Source organism: Microtus ochrogaster, linkage group LG4, assembly GCF_000317375.1.
Source record: "Microtus ochrogaster isolate Prairie Vole_2 linkage group LG4, MicOch1.0, whole genome shotgun sequence".
In the NCBI taxonomy this organism is placed as follows: Eukaryota; Metazoa; Chordata; class Mammalia; order Rodentia; family Cricetidae; genus Microtus; species Microtus ochrogaster.
Window position 1 is genome coordinate 59,660,983 of NC_022030.1, and position 19,870 is coordinate 59,680,852.

Sequence of the window (19,870 nt, forward strand, 5' to 3'; positions counted from 1 at the left end):
CTTCCTCTCAAGTGTACTCATGGGAATTGGGGAAGGACATGGCCTGACTAGTCCTGTTTAACATTGCCAGGGGCATCAGAACAAAGGAACCTGAAGAGATAGAATCTGTGTTTTATGAGCAACCGCTGGCATAAACCATCTTAAAGTAGGTGCTAACAAGGTGGGACAGAGTACACAGAGAATCAGGTCACCTTTATTTTTGGAACCCAAACTGGTGTAAAGATTGTTTTTAAAAAGTTCAGTGGACTGAAAGACTGAATACCAGCAGACCGAATTATGGCTGCCACTTATCCATAGGCTCTCTATTAACCGTATGTCTGAAAACATCTTCAGGAGAAAGAACATGCTATTCATTCATCATCATAAATACCTTGGCCTTTCCTGTATCAAACAGTCTCCTACCAAGTAGCTTTAGTATTTTTTGTTTGATTGTGAAAGTGGTTGAAGTGTGACTCTAAGCCTGAGAAGAGTGTGAAAGATTTGACTCCAGAGTGGAGGGGATTTCCTCACTCTAACTTCTTACTGTCTCTGACCTCAACTAACTTGACCAGGTCTTTTCCCAAGGGAAACAACATTGTCTGCATTTGAGATATTTTCACATGGAGGGAGAGGTTTCAGTGGTCTGGACTGAAGCAGAAGAGTTAAATACATCAAGTAATCATACTTGATTAAAGATTAGTCTTGGCAAACCAGAAACGCCAGGCAGCTTCCTCAGCATGGTTAAAGTGACCAGTGAGAAACCTACAACAGGTGCTATGCTTCTTGCCAAAACATTGCCAGGAAGACTAGAAACAGGGCAGGAGTCCTTGCCACTCTCCCAGTGCTGTTAGCCCCAGCCCAGTACTGTAAGAAAAAGCAACATACGGTTTGGAAAGGGAGCAACAGGACCGCCACTTTAAATCAAAAGAGCTTGAGGGAAGCGATGCATGGAAGGGTCAGAGTTTAACAAGATCCAAGGATGCCCATCGCTCATGTGCACCAGCAAACTAAAGTAGACATTTAAAATGTTTAAACAGTTTTAAAACTTTAATGTTTTAATAATGTTTTTAATATTGAAGTGATAATGTCAAACACTTAGAGAGTTTGACTTTAAAGCAACTCTGAGAGACTTAATAGGGTCACAGGCGCAGCCAGGCTGTGGTTCTCTTCTGTGTGGGAGCAGTGGGAAGTTCAGAAACCGATTCCTGTGAATTTGATAGTGCAGGGGCCACCATTACTCTGGCTGCTTCTAGAGAAGAATGTATCAAAAACTGTACAGAACTATTGTGGGCAGGAAAGTGTGGTACTGGGCTGAAGACCAGCAAGCTAACTGAGCATTGAGATGCCAGCTGCAACAAAGAAATCTATTGACTGATGGTAAAAGATCAGACCTCTTGGCTGTTCTCATGAAAAACAAACAAACAAGCAAAAAGAATAAGAAACAAACATCCATGTGCAGCACACCCTGCACAGGATGCAGTTGGCTTACTGTGAACAGCTGAATGAAGAACTCTTCTGCAAGTGACTCTGGGAGTTTCAGCCTCCTAGAGTTGATGTGTGTTTGCAGATGATCCTCTTTTCAGAGTTGCTTCTTACCTTGGAGGCCAACATGTCCTATCACAGTAGTGCTGAATCCATGATTGGATTCCAGCTGTCTTGAGGCTGGTACTTAAAGATGTGAAGATGCAGGACTAGGGATTTGGATACCATATTTAGAGTGCAGCAGTCTCCCTAGTAAAAGAAAAACAGAATATGACTTTTGGTCCAGATCCTGGCATTGGGCCCTTGAAGTCTTTGAGACTTTCTGAGCAGTAGAATGTCTTTGGTTCTTCTTCATTCATATCCAGTTTAGGCTAGTGAGATGACTCGGAGTCTGATTACTAGTCTGATTCCAGGATTGGAGCTGCCAACCCTACCCACTGATCTAGTATATAAAGGTGGGAGCAGGAAAACTAGAGATGGGCTCATAAAATCTTTTGTCTGGTAAAGTTGAGTGTGTTGCCTGGTCTGTGAGCCAGGATAAGGATAATGATCTCTGTTCTAGTTCCCTTTCTGATGCTGTGATAAACAGCCTGACTGAAGCAATTCTTGGGAGAAAGGATTTGGCTTACACTTGTATCAGTGAGGGGAAGTCAAGGCAGGAACTCAGACAGCTAATCAGAGCACAGCCACAGTCCAGAGTGGAGAGAAATGAGTGCATCTTTGCTGGCTGCTTGTCTGCAGCTGGTTTTCTTCATTCTTAAATATCTCAGAGCCTCGAGTCCAGCCTGGTCTACAGAGTTAGTTTCAGGACAGGCTCCAAAGCTACAGAGAAACCCTGTCTCGAAAAAACCAAAAAAAAAAAAAAAATACATTATGACAACTTTAGCCAGGCGGTGGTGGCTCACGCCTTTAATCCCAGCACTCGGGAGGCAGAGGCAGGCGGATCTCTGTGAGTTCGAGACCAGCCTGGTCTACAAGAGCTAGTTCCAGGACAGGCTCCAAAACCACAGAGAAACCCTGTCTCGAAAAACAAAAACAAAACAAAACAAAACAAAAAAATATCTCAGAGCCTATCCCTGAAATGGCGCTTCTTACATTAAGGTGTGTCTTCCTACATCAATCAGCAATCAAAACAACCCCTCATGGACACTCCCACAGACCCACCTGATCTAGATAATTCTTCATTAAGACTGCCTATCCATGTGATTATAGATTGTCACACTTGACAGTTAAAACTAATCTCAAAACCACCCCAGTTCTATACTTGGGGACTTTGGGGATCATGTACATCTTCATATGGGTGTTTATTTTTATCTTTAATAATAAACATGGAATACAAAGATAGCTGCCCCCGAATTCATGAGGTTGTATTTCAAGATGTGAATGCCAAAACCACAGAGGGTACTGATTCCTATAAGTGCTATTTTTTTCTGTCCACATGTACCAGTAATAAGGTTTAATTCATAAATCAAAAGAGTAACAGCTAACATATGCAGTAGACCAAACATAACAAAGCATTTACGGAAGTTCTGTGTGTGAGCCCTTTCAAAACTGTCCCATGGGCCACTCACCCTCTTATGGTAATAGTGAAGTGGACTAAGTGGGTTTTGCAGCTTCTCCTTGGTGTGCCTGAATTGCTCACATGACTGCTCCTATGCTTTGTGACTGCTGTTAAGCAAAACAAGAGTTACTTGAGTGCAGGCTTTGCAGTACTATGGCAGTAACAAGTAGGCAGCACATCCCTGGTGTGGATATGCAGGACAAAGTTTGGCTCGCATCTTGGTAAAGAGAACTCAAGTTTTCATCCTGTATTCAGAATGAAATTTAAGATATAAGCTTTTTGTTTGTTTCTAGAATAAGCTGTTGTTGTTGTTATTATTGTTATTATTTTATATTTTAGAATTGAAGTTGCCCCAGTCTCTATATTAGGGTCAAGGTGAGTAATAGGTAGATAGTAAATCAGAAGGTTTACTCAGCTGGTAGCAGAGTCAGTGGGTGTCAGAGTACAACATACGCTGTTGTAGGGCAGGCTGGAACATGTCAAGCTTAAGGTCTGAATTATGTGTAGAATCCATGTTATTTATCATTGTATTGTTGTTGGAGGCAAGGCAGCACTTTGTCTGCACAGTAAACATTATCCTGAAGGCTAAGAGACATATACCAGTAAAAAGCCAAGAGATCCTGTATATGGGCCAAGACTCATTCACACCACATATTGATGAAAATATACAGGCACACAGAGAAGACTTTGTCTGTGAAACTTAAACTTTGCACCAGCCACTTTGAAGTGTGAAGTTTCTTTCAGGAATGTAATAGGCACTTGCGTGTCATCCAGAGTCGTTGTGCCTTCAGAGCTCAGGGCAGATACCAACTCAAGCCCACACTCCAGAAACGGTACCAGGGTTGGAGTGCTCCTAACTGGTTAGCTACTAAACCTGGGATTTTCCCAGATGGAAGTATAAGGTGGAAATAGAGGAGACTGGTAGAAGCCTTCTGCTGATGCACTGGTAGCAAGAACAAAAAGAACCCTAAGGGGTCTCAGAGTAAGGCTGGAGTTTTCCCTGCAGGTTGCTCCTGACTTAGCCATTGGAATCCTGCAACCAGCCTAGGCGGTCTTTGGATTTCATGGTGAATTTAAAATGTTTTAATACATACATACGCATACACCACATACACACACACACACATACATACATACATACATACATACATACATACACACATACAAACATGCACCTTTTGGGGCATTTTACTGCTTTCTACAATGAACACTTCTTTGCAGGAAAGAAAGGCTAAGTAAGTATTTTCTGCCCCTCGAGGTTTCTTTCTGAGTAGTCACAAAGGTTTGAGGAGACTGTTGTTTTTACAGTTCTTAAGTCAGGCTGTCTCAGGTGGCCATGCTCTTGAGAAAGCCTTCAGCCTCTCAGTGGCAGGGTGATTGTTTGGAACTAGTGGTTGCCTTAAAATGTGTTATTGACTTCTGAGTCTTCCTTGGAGCATAGATATCAGTATCCCAGATAGGCTCAGTGGGCTTCTTCTGACTATGATGAAACGCTAAGAGTTGCTAGACCTTGATTCTGAGTGGTGCGGAGGAGCAGTCACTTTCTGTCTCCTGTGTGATTCAGATGACCTCTTGCATGTTGCCATCTATTCTGTGGATGGGCATGCTTTGGGTCTCCTGGGCCAAGGCTTCTTTCTGTCTTTGAGTTGGAATTCCTCCGAAGACGCACAGGTTAGCTCCCTTGCTTGTTTTTGTTTTTGTTTTTGTTTTTTGGTTTTTGGTTTTTCTAGACAGGGTTTCTCTGTGGCTTTGGAGCCTGTCCTGGAACTAGCTCTGTAGACCAGACTGGTCTCGAACTCACGGATCCGCCTGCCTCTGCCTCCCGAGTGCTGGGATTCCCTTGCTTATCTTGATGTTATCTGCTTGTTGTCTGCTTTGAAACCCTCTCTCTGGGAGCTGCATGACTGCCCTGTTATGAGTGAATGCTGCTGCAAGTCTGCAATGGCATGCATGTCACTGCAGAACAAGCGGATTTTTAAGGAAAAGTCTGGTTCCTTCATGTTTGGGGAACACAGAGGTACCAGGAGATCTACGTCCATTCTGTGCCAGGCTTTGGTGGTGGGTGGGTTCCAGTCTTATTCATGCCTCAAGTCAGAATAGCCAGATTGGTTCCTGAATATGATCTAAAAATGGATTTCAAAGAAATGATTGTGCAATCTGTGTTAGGCCACTAGTGCTGGCAAGGCATTCCCTAAGACTGCTTGAGTACCCCAGCACCCTGCTCCCTGTGGCTGCCACATGTGCCCCAGCTGCTGTGTTTGTGTCTAAGTCCAGACCCTTCATTGTTATCTCACAAGAGGGGGAGCTCTTTATCTTAATGCCTGTGGTTTCTGCAGAAAAACCCTCTTCTGATAAGCCCACTCTGGGCTAAATATAAGTGAGCCCTGCTAGCTCAACCAGATGCCCTCAGGCAGGAATCCCAGTTCACCGTATCTCAACTGGGGGCTGTTTTGATTATTCTACAAAGAGCCTTTCATTTTCTCTGACAAGTAAAAATAATCAGTGCTGGAACTGAAACTGTCCTCTCAAAGAAGGTGGGTGGGGCTGGTGGCTCTGGAGGAGGGGGCACACATGCTTTCCAATACCATTCATTGCCGAAAACTTTCTGCTCAACTTGCCGGTTCTGAAGCCAGTGTCTCCTCTCCTCAGATGGACTTTCTGGCAGAGACCAGCCGGTGGAGCTGCTGAATCCTGCCCGTGTGAACCACATGTCCAGCACGGGTAAGTCAACACACTTGTGTGTGCTTTGAAGCCCTGCTTTACTGAGTTGATGAGAGAGAGGCGCAGGCCACTTTAGAAGTGGAAGTAAGTGTGATAGGAGTCAAATGTCTTGAGCTTGGTGCTGACTCAGATGGCATTTCAGCAGGTTTTTGTCACCTGGGCTCTGCCTTTCTTTCCCTCCTGTCACACCGTTGGCTTTACCATAGAACATTAAGCACAGGTAGGAGAGCGCTTAAGTAGTTCATGAAAATGACCAACTTTTAAAGTTTGACTTTTTGAGAAGTTTTGGCTTTCATTTTCTCTCTAGTTCAGTTTGCTCAGGTCATTTTGTCTAGCTGCCATAGTTTGGGTGTTTGGAGATAGTTTCCTAGTGCTTGCCCAGTGTGGACTGAAATAAGAATTTCTCACATGCCCTTATGGGTAATGAAGATGTTAAATAAACATAGTGTCTAAGAAAACCAGAAAGCTTTGTGTTAGCTTTTGTGCCATGAAAAGCACACCGTGCTCTTTGAGAGCTTGTTGCTTAGTGTGAGGTGGGCTGTGGCTTGCAGTGCTGCTATCTGCCCTGCATTCAGACTGCTGCTGTGGCTGTGTGAGTTCCATTGTTGAATACCTAGGTTTTGTTTTTCATTCCTCAGACATGAATGATAATGCTTCCTTGCAGAGTTCTCACTAAGCTCAAATATATGTGTTAGCTTTTTAGTAGTTTTTCAATAAATGTCGTCTCTTAATGTCACACTGACTAGTACTGAAGATGGCGTGGGATGTAGCTATGATGTGCCAGCTCAAGAACCAAGTGTTTCCTGTGCTTGTTATCCTCGTTTTCTTTCTCTGCTCCAGGATGGTATATCAGCAAGGGTTACCCCCATGAAATTTGATGTCCTCTTTTACCTCTGTAGCTAAGCTCCTTTTTGTTTCCTGGAATTTATGGCACATTTTTGCAGTGTTGAAGGTCAGCGTGTTTGCATTGTGACTTTCAGCCTATATTGAAGAAGTGCTGTGAGTAGGCAGAGGAAGGCATAGTATCCACAGGGTGTACGGAACATCTTGTGGAGCCTACATGTTAGCATGTGTTTGAGAAGCCACTAGCATAGAGGGCATGCATGCTTTCAACCCCATTTTGGTCCCTTTAACCAAGTATTAAATGCCTCACAGAAATAATAGGCTTGGGATACAAAAGACTTTAAAAATTGATGTGAAATATCTTTCATGTTGCATTTTTATAATATGGAAACATTAAGTTTTGTGTCATCAGCTTGTGCTGTATTCCTGAAAATTGAGTTAATCTTACCCTTTTTTCTAACATTGCATGAGAATGTGTCCCATGTAAACATGCATCCTTTCACTTGAGTAAGAAAAGTGCCCTGGCTGCCCTCATTGCCAATCACATCTCATTCCCAGACCATTTTTTTGTCCTGCATTCATGAGCGCAAGTGAGATAAACAAGCCTTGCTACTTTGCTGCAAGAATTATTAGGACTAGAAGCTGCCCTTATAATTTCTTTGGCACCACCTGCTCCCTTGGTGCAGTGCTGATATGTGCTCAAATTGGAGCTTTTCTTGGGAGTTTAAGATTTACTCTGTCAAAGAACTTCCCAAAGGCAGTCCACCCAGGCCACCCTGTACTTTCAGCTCAAAGTAGCCCTGCTCTGTTCTTTGCTTTTGCTTTCCACTACCGAGGCGGTCTCATAGGGGCACTGTGTGTTCATGTCCTGTTTTTTCCCTCTTTCCTTCTGCTTTGGCCTCAGTATTGAAGGAAGCAGAAAAAAGACCTGTTCTGAGCCCACCCAAGACACTATCTTGTGTCCTTGTTGCATTCTGACTTCTTTGTTCCTCTGGCCAGCTTGCCTCTCTGGGTTTTACTACCTCCTAGCCCATCCCAGAGGCTTTGTGAAGATGTCCCTAGCAGGATGAATTGCAGATGCAGCAAGCAGCCCACATGGGGAAAACGAGTGGAAAAGCTAGGATGAGAGAGTCTCATGGGTTCTTGGTATATGGAATTAGCAAGGGTGAAGGTATAAGGGGAGTAGTCCAGCAGAGGGATCTGGGATGGTGGGTTACTCAGTACGAAGTAAGATGCTTAGCAATATCCTTTGTGCCTGCCAACTCTTTCCCACAACCCTGTGTTCAACCAATGAGGGAGGTGACTGGTTGAGATGTGAGGTACAGCTACTTTCCAAGAGCTGACCTCCCAGCCCACTCTGATATGTTATGACTGCGCTGGGTGAAGAGTTATGCTTGGGGTCCTTCTCTGGCTATGCGGCGGCATGCTGTCCCTGTTTTCTGTCTCCTCCTTTTCTCTGTGGTCTTTTTATATCTGGTAAGCTGACAAGGCCCTTCAAGGCCCTGGCCAGTTCTAACAGCTTATACTTCCAGTCTCGTTGAACCCCTGTAACCTCATTCTGGTATGGGCAAGAGATCAAACATCTCAACAGGTAGCCTGCAACCTCCACTCAGCTGCCTTCTGCTCTGTGTTTCTTCCTCTGTAGAAAGGGATCTCTGGCTTCATCAGTGGTGCAAGTACGGGAGACCAGTGGTCTGGGCTCTCTTCTGCCTTGCCATTGCTGTGCCTCTGATGAGAATTTTGTAGCTGAACCATGTTTCTTGTGGTTTTTGAGCCATTCTGTGTCTGAAGAGACACTGTTCCAGAACCTGTCCATGTTCTGTCTGATTGCTTGTAAGAATGTGCTTGCCGCTGTGTTGTCTTCTACTTCCATTTGTTTGTGTGGGTCTTGTATCTCTTTAAACAACCCACCTACCACTCTGATTGTGTTCACTGCTATGGTTTGCCAGAAGTGCTGCTGGCTTTAAATGCACCCTCTTTTGACTAGCTGTCGTCACCCCCCTTCCCGCCAAGACCCTGCACTCTGCCCTTCTCTGCTCTGCCAGCCTGTTTCCCAGCTGGGTTCCTTTACCACCCCAGTGCCCAGGGAGGAAGAAAGCAGCCTTCCCTTTTGGGTGAATATGGGGTTGTTTACACTTCTCACAGTGGTCCACCCCATCACTTCTGTGTTACTGCAACTACAGCTGCAGATACAGATTGGAAAAACTCCTTGTCCACCACAGGATGTTATATGAGGCGGGAAAGGTAGGCAGATAGCTCTTTAGTGCTAAATATTGCAAATAAAATACTGTTGAAATACTGTCCAAAGCAAACAGTTCTCATTGTGTGTGATGTAACTGGTTGGTGTGTTTGTGTGGTGGGTGGGGAAGGGGTGGCTATATATGTATGTACTTGCTTGGATAGATGTGCATGTGTGTGTGCCAGGTGCCTGAGTGTAATGTCAAAGGTCAACCTTTGTGTTCCTTTGCACTCAACTACCTTTCCTGATATGGAACCTACAAGTCTGGGATTAGACTAGGCTGGCAAGCTCTGAGGGTCCTCTTCTTCCTCAGTTGTAGAATCTCATGTACTCACCACCATGCCCAGCTTGTTATATATTTTCTAGAAATTGATCTCAAGTCCTCATGCCTGCACAGTAAGCATTTTATCTGCTAACCTGTCTCTCAGTCCCCCTCACCCCATTTCTTAATTTTAAAAAGGAAATGTACAGTGGCCTTGGGAGTAACCTCCAGGTCTTTGACTGTATAAAGGATGGAAAACTAGCTGCATTTTCCATGGTATTTGAGAGTTCCAGGCAGTTAGGGCAGGAAGGAAGGGTTTGCTTTTTGGCGTTGTGGATCAGAAGTGTTATTTATGACAGGACTAGTGTACAGAGGTAGGTTTATATGACATCATTTGCACTCAACACACTTTGAATCTATGTTTATCACCAATTTTTTATTATAGGTTTTAAGAATTTGGTATCTCGGGTAGGTAAACCAGCCAAGACATATACAAGAGGATTTTGTCAGCCCTTGTCCACCTTAGATAGCTGGGATGTGGTATTAGTTTTCAGTAGTTATGTATTAGCCTTGTATAATGTTTTCTATTTCCAACAATTGGTTACCTTTAAGGGAGAATCCCTTTGGGGCCATACCCGGTACACTTGGTTGAACCCTCAGGTCTCTGTGTTTCCAAGTGGCTCCCATGCTGCCATGTGGAACCAGAACCCCAGTATGTAGATCAAGGGGCCTCTTGACTAATGGGCTAAGTGTTTGGCTGGAGCAGAGAGCAGAAACAGGTGGTCCTGTCAGGTTGGTAAAGAGATGAGGGGATGCCATCTCTATCTCATTAGATACCCTTTTCCTGCATGCCTGACCACTCCCCTTCCTACACGTTTCCAGCTGGACTGTGTCTGTTGACTGAGGGGAGAGCTAATGGGAACTCTAGGTCATTTTGGTCCTGGTACCTCCAGTTTGCCTTCCAAGAGCCCATCCTTTCCTATAGATTCCCTTTCTTTGTGCCTATGTGCATTTTCTCATCCCCACATCACCTTCCTTGTTTTTATTTGGATGTCCTTGTTCTTCTTAGGTTGAGCATTTAACTTACTTATTTTGTTTTTTTTTCTTTTGATAGAAGAGTTTAGGTAGGTGAGAATGAGATGGTTTTTGATAAGTTCCTATTTGTGATGTTTAATTTATAAAATATGTTACATCAATACTTTGTAAACATGTTTCTCGAGAGATATTTTCTTTTTTTTTAAAGAGAGTTATTTTCACATGTCTTATGGTTCTTTGAAAATGATACTTAGGCATTTTTACAGTCTGAAAGTATGAGTTTTCCAATAGACCTCTGCTAGGATACTAGCTTACTGTAGCATGTTAGAAGTTACTGACACTTTGGATTTTGGGATACAGTTTGTCTTATGGTCTGCTCTTTGAGGCTTCAGTGTGTCACTTGTGTAGAATTGAAGAGAAGGTCAGGTGCTAACTGCCATGGGACGTAACAAGATAGTGAGGAAGATGGACTCTAAAAGGCTGTCCAGGGAACCATAGACTAGCGCACCCTTCACACAGGCATTCCTCTAAGTTGGAGTTACTCTGTCCTTAGCTTTGGGGATATGTGTGTGGACGACTCAAACAGAGATCCTTGTTTTTGTGGCACTAGACTGTGCTTAGAGGAAGGGACAGCCAAGTCAGGGAGTGACAGTAGGGCAAATCTTACTGGGGGAGATTGGAGTTTTCTTGAGAAGCTGGCATGATTTCAGCAATATTGGATGATGAAACTGGTCAGGATTGAGGGATACTACTGAGGGATATTGGTGACTGGGAGGTGCCAGCCTTTTCAGATACCCTAGTACCAGCTAGCAGGCTGGAGAGGCAGTCCTAGGCATCAGCCTTTAGGTAGAGGAGAGATTCCTGGAAGTTCTGGGCAGGGATATAACCTGGCTGGTGCTGTGGAGGATGATGGGAGGTCACACCTGCGACAGGGACACTGGGGAGGAAAACCAAAGAAAAACTAAATGGGATGGTGGCACAGCTAATAGGTACAGTGGGAGGAGAAAAAAATTATCGGGGCTAGAAATATCTGGCAGTCAGTGGGATTCTCAGGTGATGCTTCCTCTTAGATAGCAGAGGTGAAGCTAGACTGGGATCGGCCTGAAGCACTTGGATGGTGGAGTCATGTTAATTGACTGCGGTGAGTAATTAGATGTACCTTCCCGGACCTTCCTATCAAAGGTCATCTTCCATCCATTATGGAGAATCATTGTGAATCTGAGCATGAACTGAGAGGTTTCCTGGACAGGCAGAGGGCTGTGAGAGCATTCAAACAGCACAGATTTGGAGGCAAATATGGTTTCACTCAAGGCCACCAAAGAGCCTTTGTTCCCAGTGTAGTCTGCAGAAGCTGTCTATATGAGGTAGCAGAACATTGTGTTGCTGATTTGCCAGAGACTGTGCCACTGGACTAAGTTGATCCCAAAGAGAGTAAGTGTCCACATATGAAGAACCAGGTGCCATAGATTTCAGAGGGACATTTTCAGGGCCCAGCTCTGGTAGGTCCATGTAAGTGATGACAACTGTCCCCTTGTCACAAGCTCGTCCTTCACTTAAGCAGCTCGTTGTAAGTGATGACACAGGCGCGTCCTTCATCTAAGTGCCATGTGTTCTCTGCGGTGTCAGTCTTGCAGGAAGTACCTCAGTAGGTACAGGTTAGGAAATAGACTGGCAGGCCAAATAACTTCCCCAAGGTCACTCATTTGTCTGGTGGCTGACTCAAAACAAGCTCCCATGACATTCTTCTAGATGCCAACATCTGAACTACCAACACACACCAGATTGCCAGCTGCTTTTTGGACTGTTTCTATCCCTAGGAACCCAGGAAGCCCTTGAAGAATGCCGCATTCCTCTTTGGCCATCTGAAGTCAGGTGAGGTCAAATTGATTTCCAGAAAGCTCAGGTTGAATGCCCTTGCTGCCTTGATGGGAGGAAACTGGAGGAGGCCCACTACCGCAGCAGTGCAACTTCGCCCCATTCTCTCCTTTCACCAAGTGCAAGAAGCATCTATTTTTATATATTTCTGCTGTTTGTGTTGGGTAATAGTGGTTCCTACTGTGGCTCAGCTGTTAGGTGAAATGCATAACCGAGTGTTTGGAGGTTGCTAAGAAGGAAATTCTGAAATTCTGTGTTCTTATGTAATATTGACCTTATGTAACTGAAATGGCAAAGACAATACAGATTTGGTACCCTTCCCAGACTACTGGGACTATTTTTAATTTTCCAATAATACATTTTTACCCCTTGAGTCTAGGGTAATGAGATTGCTTTCAGAGGTGGCCTGAGATGTACGCTGCTGCGTGCAAGTCCAGCAGTGTTTTGGGGAAGAACTTTTCCCAGGGTCCTGGCTAGACCAACTTTAACACTTACAGGTGAGGACTAAGTTGGCTGCTACCAACTCTACAGCCTGTAATTTTCCACCTGTAAGACCATGACTGTGGCCATGGGTGAGCCAGTGTTCAACAATAAGTGCTAGTTTGGATGTTTCTGTGTAATTGTACTGTGTTAGAATTCCTTCCCAATAACATTATTGCAGCCAAGTCTCCAGTGTATGGTTCTGCCCATTTGTGTTATCGCTGGAGATTCTGCCTGCCTTTGGTAGCAGTACTCACACATGAAAGTATGGGGGCACATTCACCGTGTTTCGATAGGTAAGGCCTGACGGTACATAGTTTTCAGGACGTGTGCGAGTTTGTGTCTCCAATACTGTCACCCACTGCACCAGACTTTATCTATAGTTCTTGTTCATATGAGCTTGCAAGTCTTCTACTTGCATAAGATAGGTTTTTCTTCTTGGTGGATACAGAATGAACTTGGAATATTAAGAGGATTTTTCTAGAGAACTTTGAGGGTAGTTCTGAAATAGGCAACAAGAGAAATCTACCCCTGATTTCACTGTTTAGCTTAGCAGAGCAGCACAGGTGGTTAGCCATCTTCAGGTGGACCCTTGCTGTTTACAGCTGGCATAGAGGATTTTATGTGTGCAAAGCACTGCCTAGGCTGTGTGAGGCTCCACTGGTTGCTGCTCTCCAAATAATATCATAGTGTCAGGAATACAAGACAATTGCAGGGAGTGCCTTCCTTGTAGCATAGTGGTACCCCTCACACCTGAAGCAGGTGTGGCACTAGGCGCACCTCAAACAGGTAGTCAGAGTTGTGTGTGTCTCTGGGAGAGAACTGTGGTCTGTCTGAGTCAAATTTGGGCCACCCATGTGAGTAAAGCCTTCCGTGTTGTTGACAAAGATCCTTGGAAGTGATTTGTAAAGACAGTTTTGTCCCTTGGATGTCTTCAGCATCATCAGGATTAAATTTATGCTTGTTGTTTGATAAGAGTCTTGAAAAAAAAATGGACCACACTGAGTGTCCCTATCAAAATGACACTCTGACGGTAGCCACTCTGGCTGGCAGGAAGACACTTAAGAATACTGACATGTAGAAGTGGCTGCTCTATGGTTGAAAGGCTTCTGTGCCCTGTTGTCATCATGCCCGGAAATGTAGTTGGAGGTGGAAGAGAGTACACAGAATGACAGCCTCTGGTCAGCCAAAGGAATCCCAAAACCCCTCCCATGTGCTTGCCTTTTGTTGTTATTGTTGATAGATTTCATGGACCAAACAGATACCTTTAGTTTTGTTGGTGGGAGCTATCATAGTTCCTACGGCTTTCTTAAGAACTCATTTCCTGGTACCTGGGGCCCTTTTACTCGGTCCCTTTCCTTCCTAACAGTTCATGAAGAATTAGTGGTATCTTTGTGACTTTTCCCCCATTTTATTTTTACTTTGTCCCCCTGAGTTCTGTTCTTATTTAGATAACTGTGATTGTTGTTGCTGTTGTTATTATTAGTACTATTCCTACTCAAGTGTATAAGACCGGGAATTGTTTTCTGTGCTCAATTTTAGACAGTTTCTAAGATGATGAGGATGATGTTTGGTTGTTTTGTTTTGTTTTTTGTTTTTTTGAGGCAGGGTTTCTCTGTGTAATAGCTGTGGCTGTGGCTGTGGCTGTCCTGAAACTCACTGTTTAGACCAGGCTGACTGATCCTCCTGCCTCTGCCTCCTGAGTGCTAGGATTAAAGGTGTGTGCCACTACTGTCCAGCAGTTTCTAAATATTTTTTATGTGTGTTATGTTTATTTTTTAGCTGTTCACTTATATTCAGAATTTTAGTGTTATGAGGGGATTTTTTTTTTCCCTATAGTTGGATTTTTGCTTCTGTGTGTCTCATTACTTTTGGTCCTTTTGTAGCATGTTTAGGCTTGTGGGATGTACTCTGTCATGGAATGTATTTATGTGAGGATTTTTTGTTGTTGTAGTGACAGAGTACTGAAGGCTGGGTACTTTACACAGAAGAGATGTTTGCTTTAACTTATAGATCTCAAGGCTGGGAAGTCCAAGAGCATGGTGCCAGCCTCTGCCCTGGGGCTTCTACTGCTTCATCCAGAGGAATGCAGAAGGTGGAAGCAATGTGGAAAAGTATAGCACCTTCTTCCCAACCTCTGGAGAACAGCTCTGAGCCCACTAGAAGCGCTTTGATCTTCAGTAAAGTGTACCACACATTCCTGCCCCTCTTGCTCACACTGGGAACTGCCTGACATGTCTTTGTAAACAGAGTGAGGAAGAGTGAATCCCTGCCTGGGAGGTTTAGTTTTATTTTTAAAATTGAATGATGCTGATTTAAAATTTTTTGTGGTGCTGGGGAACAACCTCAGTGCTTGACTGATGGGTGGGGAGCCTGTAGCACTAAACTACACTGCAGCCCCCTGTCTTTGCAGTGTTAGCTGCTGAGTAACTGCAGATTTGCTTCTGAAAACTCCTCAGCAAATCGGAGCTGCTGGGGAACTCCAGCTAGCAGTACAGCACATAGAGAGGTGAGACAGGGACAGAAAGGCATGGCATGTTCCAGTGCAGATTTGTTGGCATTTCTCCCACCTTAGGATAAAGTCAGCTGTGTGCTCCATTCCTGTATCTTTGCTTAGTAAGCCTGGCAAGGAGACTGTAAGGGGTTGGGTCATTTTATTGCTATGCTGAAAACACCGTGACCAAAAAGAGCAAGTTGGAGAGGAAAGGGTTTATTTCATTCACATATAAAAGTTCATCATGAAAAGCAATGAGGGTAAGAACTCAAGCAGGGCAGGAATGGAGGCAGAAGCTGATACAGAGGCTACAAGGGGGTGCTGTTTACTGACCTCACCCCAGCTTGCTCAGCCTGCTTTCTTATAGAACCCAGGCACCAACCACAATGGGTTGGGCCTTCCCTGTCAAGCACTAATTAAGAAAATGCTCTACAGCAGTGATTCTCAACCTTTCTAATACTGTGACCCTTTAATACAGGTCCTCATGTTGCGGTATCCCCAGCCATAAAATTATTTTTGTTCCTATTTTATAACTAATTTTGCTACTATTATGAATCATAATGTAAATGTCTGTGTTTTCTGATGATCTTAGGGTGACCCCTATGAAATGATTGTTTGACCTCCAGGTTAAGAACTCCTCCTTGTAGGTTTGCCTACAGCCCAGTGCTATGGAGGCATTTTCTCAGCCAGGTTCCCTCCTCTCAGATGACGCAAGCCTGTGTTAAGTTGACATAAAATTAGCCAGCACAGTCATCTTGGACCACACTGAGTAGTTGAACTATCCTCTAAGAAGCATGGGAAAGAGCCCACCTGAAGATACAGAGGACTATGTCCAGTATTCTGAGCTGAGTTGTATTATTTGGCGATTTTGACTGTGAAAACCAGAGTTCTGTATTTATACCAAATGGGATCAAGGAAAAAAATAGGTTCATGTATATGTTTTAGAAGTTTTTACTCAACTTAATTTCTAGTAGGTTGGTTTAAAATGAAATATATATGCATGTACCAAAGCTCAATAAACTGCACATCTAGCATAGGTGGATTTTATTTTATGCAGGTTATATAATAAGACTGTAAAAAAAATCAATTGGTGGGGCTGGAAAGATGGCTCAGTGGTTAAGAGCACTGACTACTCTTCCAGAGGACCCGGGTTCAATTCCCAGCACCCACATGGGAGCTCACAACTGTCTGAAGATCCAGTTCCAGGGGATCTGACACCTTTATACCAATGCACATAAAATAAAAGTTAAATAAACTATAAGAAAAAAACCAAAAAAAATCAATTGGTGTAATCCATCTGATGTAGAGTATAGAGAAAAAACAAATGTAATATACTTTCTGTGAGAAAGTGTTTTTAAATAAAGCTGGACCATTGCATGTGATAGTGCCAGATGATGTTAACTTGCAAGACTGATCCCACTGTCCCTATTAAACCAGCTCCCCACTCTATGGTCACTCTGTGGTCCAAACTTCTAGTGCTTAAATCCTTGCGGCCACCTCTCAGTCACAGCATTGGGTCCTAGAACCAAAACTAAGTTCTCTGAGAGAACAAGTGTTTTCCGGAAGGCTCTACATCCCATGACAGCACTCAATGCTTCTGCAGCGCTTGGTACTTTCTGAAGGTATAGCTGTAAGACTGGAGGGCATGGACTGATGCATAAGTCAGCAATCACCAAACGACCAGTGGTGGTTAGACCTGTGGTTCCTCCTTTCATCTTTGAGTGTCTTCCCTCTGAGCCTTTCGGTCATACTGCCATACAGAATTTGCTTCTATGCTGAGGGCAGACTTTTGGTAAGGATTAGTATTCTGGCTAGTTTGTTGTCAGATTGACATAAGTTAGAGTTATTTGGAAAGAGGGACTCTTAGTTGAGAAAATGCCTCCAGAACATTTGCCTGTAAGCAAATCCATAATGTGTTATTTTAATTAGTGATTGATATGGGAGTGCCCAGTTCTTTGTGGGTGGCACTACCCTGAGCAGGAGGGGGTCCTGGGTTGTATAAGAGCAGGCTGAGAAGGCAAGAGGGAACAAGCCAGTAAGCAACACTCCTTCATTGTGTCTACATCCGTTCCTGCCGCCATGACTTCTGGGTGAGGACTATCAGCTGTATGATGAAGAAATAAACTCTTTCCTTCACACTTTGCTTTTGGTTGTGTTTTATCACAGCAATAGAAATCCTAACTAAGACAGCTGGTTTGGCGTGTGTCAGAGTCTTCTGAGGCTGGCCTGCTCTTCAGATTGTTTTAATCTTTCATGGCAAGAAGCTCCTACATCTTGAGTTCATTTCTGAGATATGAAGATGTTTTCACTAACATTCTCTGAAAGTCATCAGATTTTCCTTCACTTTGAGTATTGGTACATATAGGATTTGTTGTGGTCTAAAGCATGAATAGAGACAGTTGTGTCCCCATCCACAGAAATAGCCCTATGTGACAGCATGCTTAGTAAGTCTTTCGTCTTTTGCACAGTGATCTCCAGTGGTTCCTGTCAGTCCCTGGGAATATTCTCTTCTACTTTCTTCAAACCAAAAGCCATGTTTGCTGAGATTTTATGGGTGGTGCTCTTTCCTAGCTTTATCTTATGCTCTCAATTACAGTGCAGTGACTTCATTCCTGTGTGTCTTCAGTGGTGTACTGCTGCTTGGTTTAACTCTCTTATGTGAGTCCATTAGATTCTTATAGACTACAGAAGCAAGCTGGCTAGTGTCACTTGAGAATTTTGTGGCCGAGACCAGAATCATTCTTTCTTTCTCACAATGTCTTCATATAGTTCTGTAATGAAGATTTCTGTTCCCTGGTAGGATAAGCTAGGGCTCCAAACACTTTTATATTTCTTTGAAGAGTTTTATTTAAAATGGTGATCACTTGGTTGGAACTTTTCTAAGAATGCCATGGGGATGATTTTTGTGGAAAGATTTTGAAATATTGTCTCAAATTATGATGCTAGTATAGAACTATTTTGGCCTTTTTTTGTCTATCAACCTTAGAATGTTAATGTTTTCTAGAAATGTGCCTATTTTACATTGACTTTAAAATGAATTGGTTTAAATGTCTGCCGTATTTGAAGTAACTGGTCTTTTTTTAGCTTCTAACTTTTTATGTATGTATATGTGTAAATAAAAATGTTTTTGCAGTTCCTGAGATGGAGCCCCATCATGTGGCATATGCTCACTCACTGCCACATGCTCTGTCTTGTCTCTTAATTTTTAATTCGTGACTTTTCTTTCTTTTCTGAATCCTTGTTATTAGAAGTTTGTCATCTTCCTAGTCATTTCAAAGAATCTATTTTTTTAACTTGTTGGTGCGTGAACATGCAGTGAATGTTTCTCTCTTCATTCATATATTTTGTTTCTGCATTTGTTCTGATATTGTCTAATTTTTTGATGATAGCTCTAACTTATAAATCTGTATCCTTATTGTCAGAGATGATGTTCCTGTTTTGCTCATTTGTCCACCAAAGAGAAATACTGTCTTTTTTGTTTGTTGTACATGATACACTTGTGAAAGTTCATTCTTTTCTTCTTTATGGTTCCAGGAATCAAACTTGAATCATCAGGCTTGTCAACAAGTGCCTTTACACACTGAGATACCTCTTTCTCTCACATACACACTTGACTGCTTGCTTGCTTGCTTAACAGAGTCTTCTGATGGAGCCTCGACTGGCCTGGATCTTGATATATAGACAAGGCTAGTCTTGAACTCAGTCATTCTGCTTCTGCCCACAGTGCTAGATGTGCCATGGCCACCAGCACAGGGGTCTTTTTTTTCTAATGCATGTACGATACCATTGGTACCATTTTCAGGCTTAGATAAGAGTGACAGCTCTTTCATATCAAATGTTCACTCAACGTTTGTATGTCACTAGGGATATCTGCACTAGTTTAGTTTGCTGTTTGCCTTGGGGTGCATGTAGCATTCTAGTGGCTGGTACATAGCGTATATCCTGGTTAATCCATAGTCTTCTTCTTCCTACCTTATTTTATTCTGTGTTCTTGAGATTTATCTGCAGGAGGTGGTTAGTCTTGTAGTCGACTTTTGTGTTCCATACTTTGCTTGGGTTCATCCCTATCCTATCATTTGAAAGATCTTTGTTTCCTATTGCCTGTCATTTGGAAGTTGGGTCTAGAGACCAACTAGATGGAGATTAATTGTGGTAGACTTCTGGATTTCACTATGTGTTTCTGCCTGGAAGTGGCCAGCTGTGCATTTCTGGAGTCAGGAGCAGAGGGGCTTTCTTTCCACTTACAATCTAATGTGGCTCTCATCCCACCCCACTCCACTCTGTATGGCATTACTTTGAAGCAGTAGTTGTCCCATGGGACCCCAGCTATGCTGCTGCTTCAGAATTCTCCTGCCTCACCTCTGCCTTCCTCAACCTTTTCCATACACCTCTTGCTGTCAGGTTTAATGGCCTCTGGATATCTCCTGACCAAGGGAACCTGTCCTCTTTAGCTTGTTTCTTAGAGCTACCTCTACCTTACCTTGTCCACACTTCAGTGCCCATGGCTTCTTCATTGGGGTGTCCATCACTTGCAGCTTCTTGACTTAAGGCCACATGTGTCAGTGTTGCTTCTGTGTTCATCTCTGCTGTCCCTCTAATGTGTCCCCAGCTGTGAGCCCATGTTCTTGCTCCTGTTACCATGGCCCCTCTTTAGGAAGAGCTCACTTTCACGTTGTGGAGGGGGGGGGTCAACTTTGTATTGGGGGCTTTGTGGTTCCTTTGTGAGACTGTCTTAATGTATTATATTTTTCCACTTGGTTGTGTTTTCAATGTCTGTAGGTGTTTATCTTCCACTTTGGAAATTTTTAGCTGTTGTGGTTTTCTTTCTTTCTTTCTTTCTTTCTTTCTTTCTTTCTTTCTTTCTTTCTTTCTTTCTTTCTTTCTTTCTTTCTTTCTTCT

At 43.4% G+C, this 19,870-nt stretch overlaps 1 protein-coding gene across 5 annotated transcripts in view; it reads left to right on the forward strand.

The window, feature by feature from the left end:
* Positions 1–19,870, forward strand: part of Hdac4 (histone deacetylase 4) — a 229,740-nt gene that overhangs the window by 96,979 nt on the left and 112,891 nt on the right. For all 5 annotated transcript variants that reach the window (XM_013351744.2, XM_013351743.2, XM_005361679.3 and 2 more), the window contains exon 2: positions 5,672–5,743. In XM_013351744.2, coding sequence (XP_013207198.2) covers positions 5,672–5,743 — 72 coding nt within the window. The remainder of the gene's footprint in view (positions 1–5,671; positions 5,744–19,870) is intronic.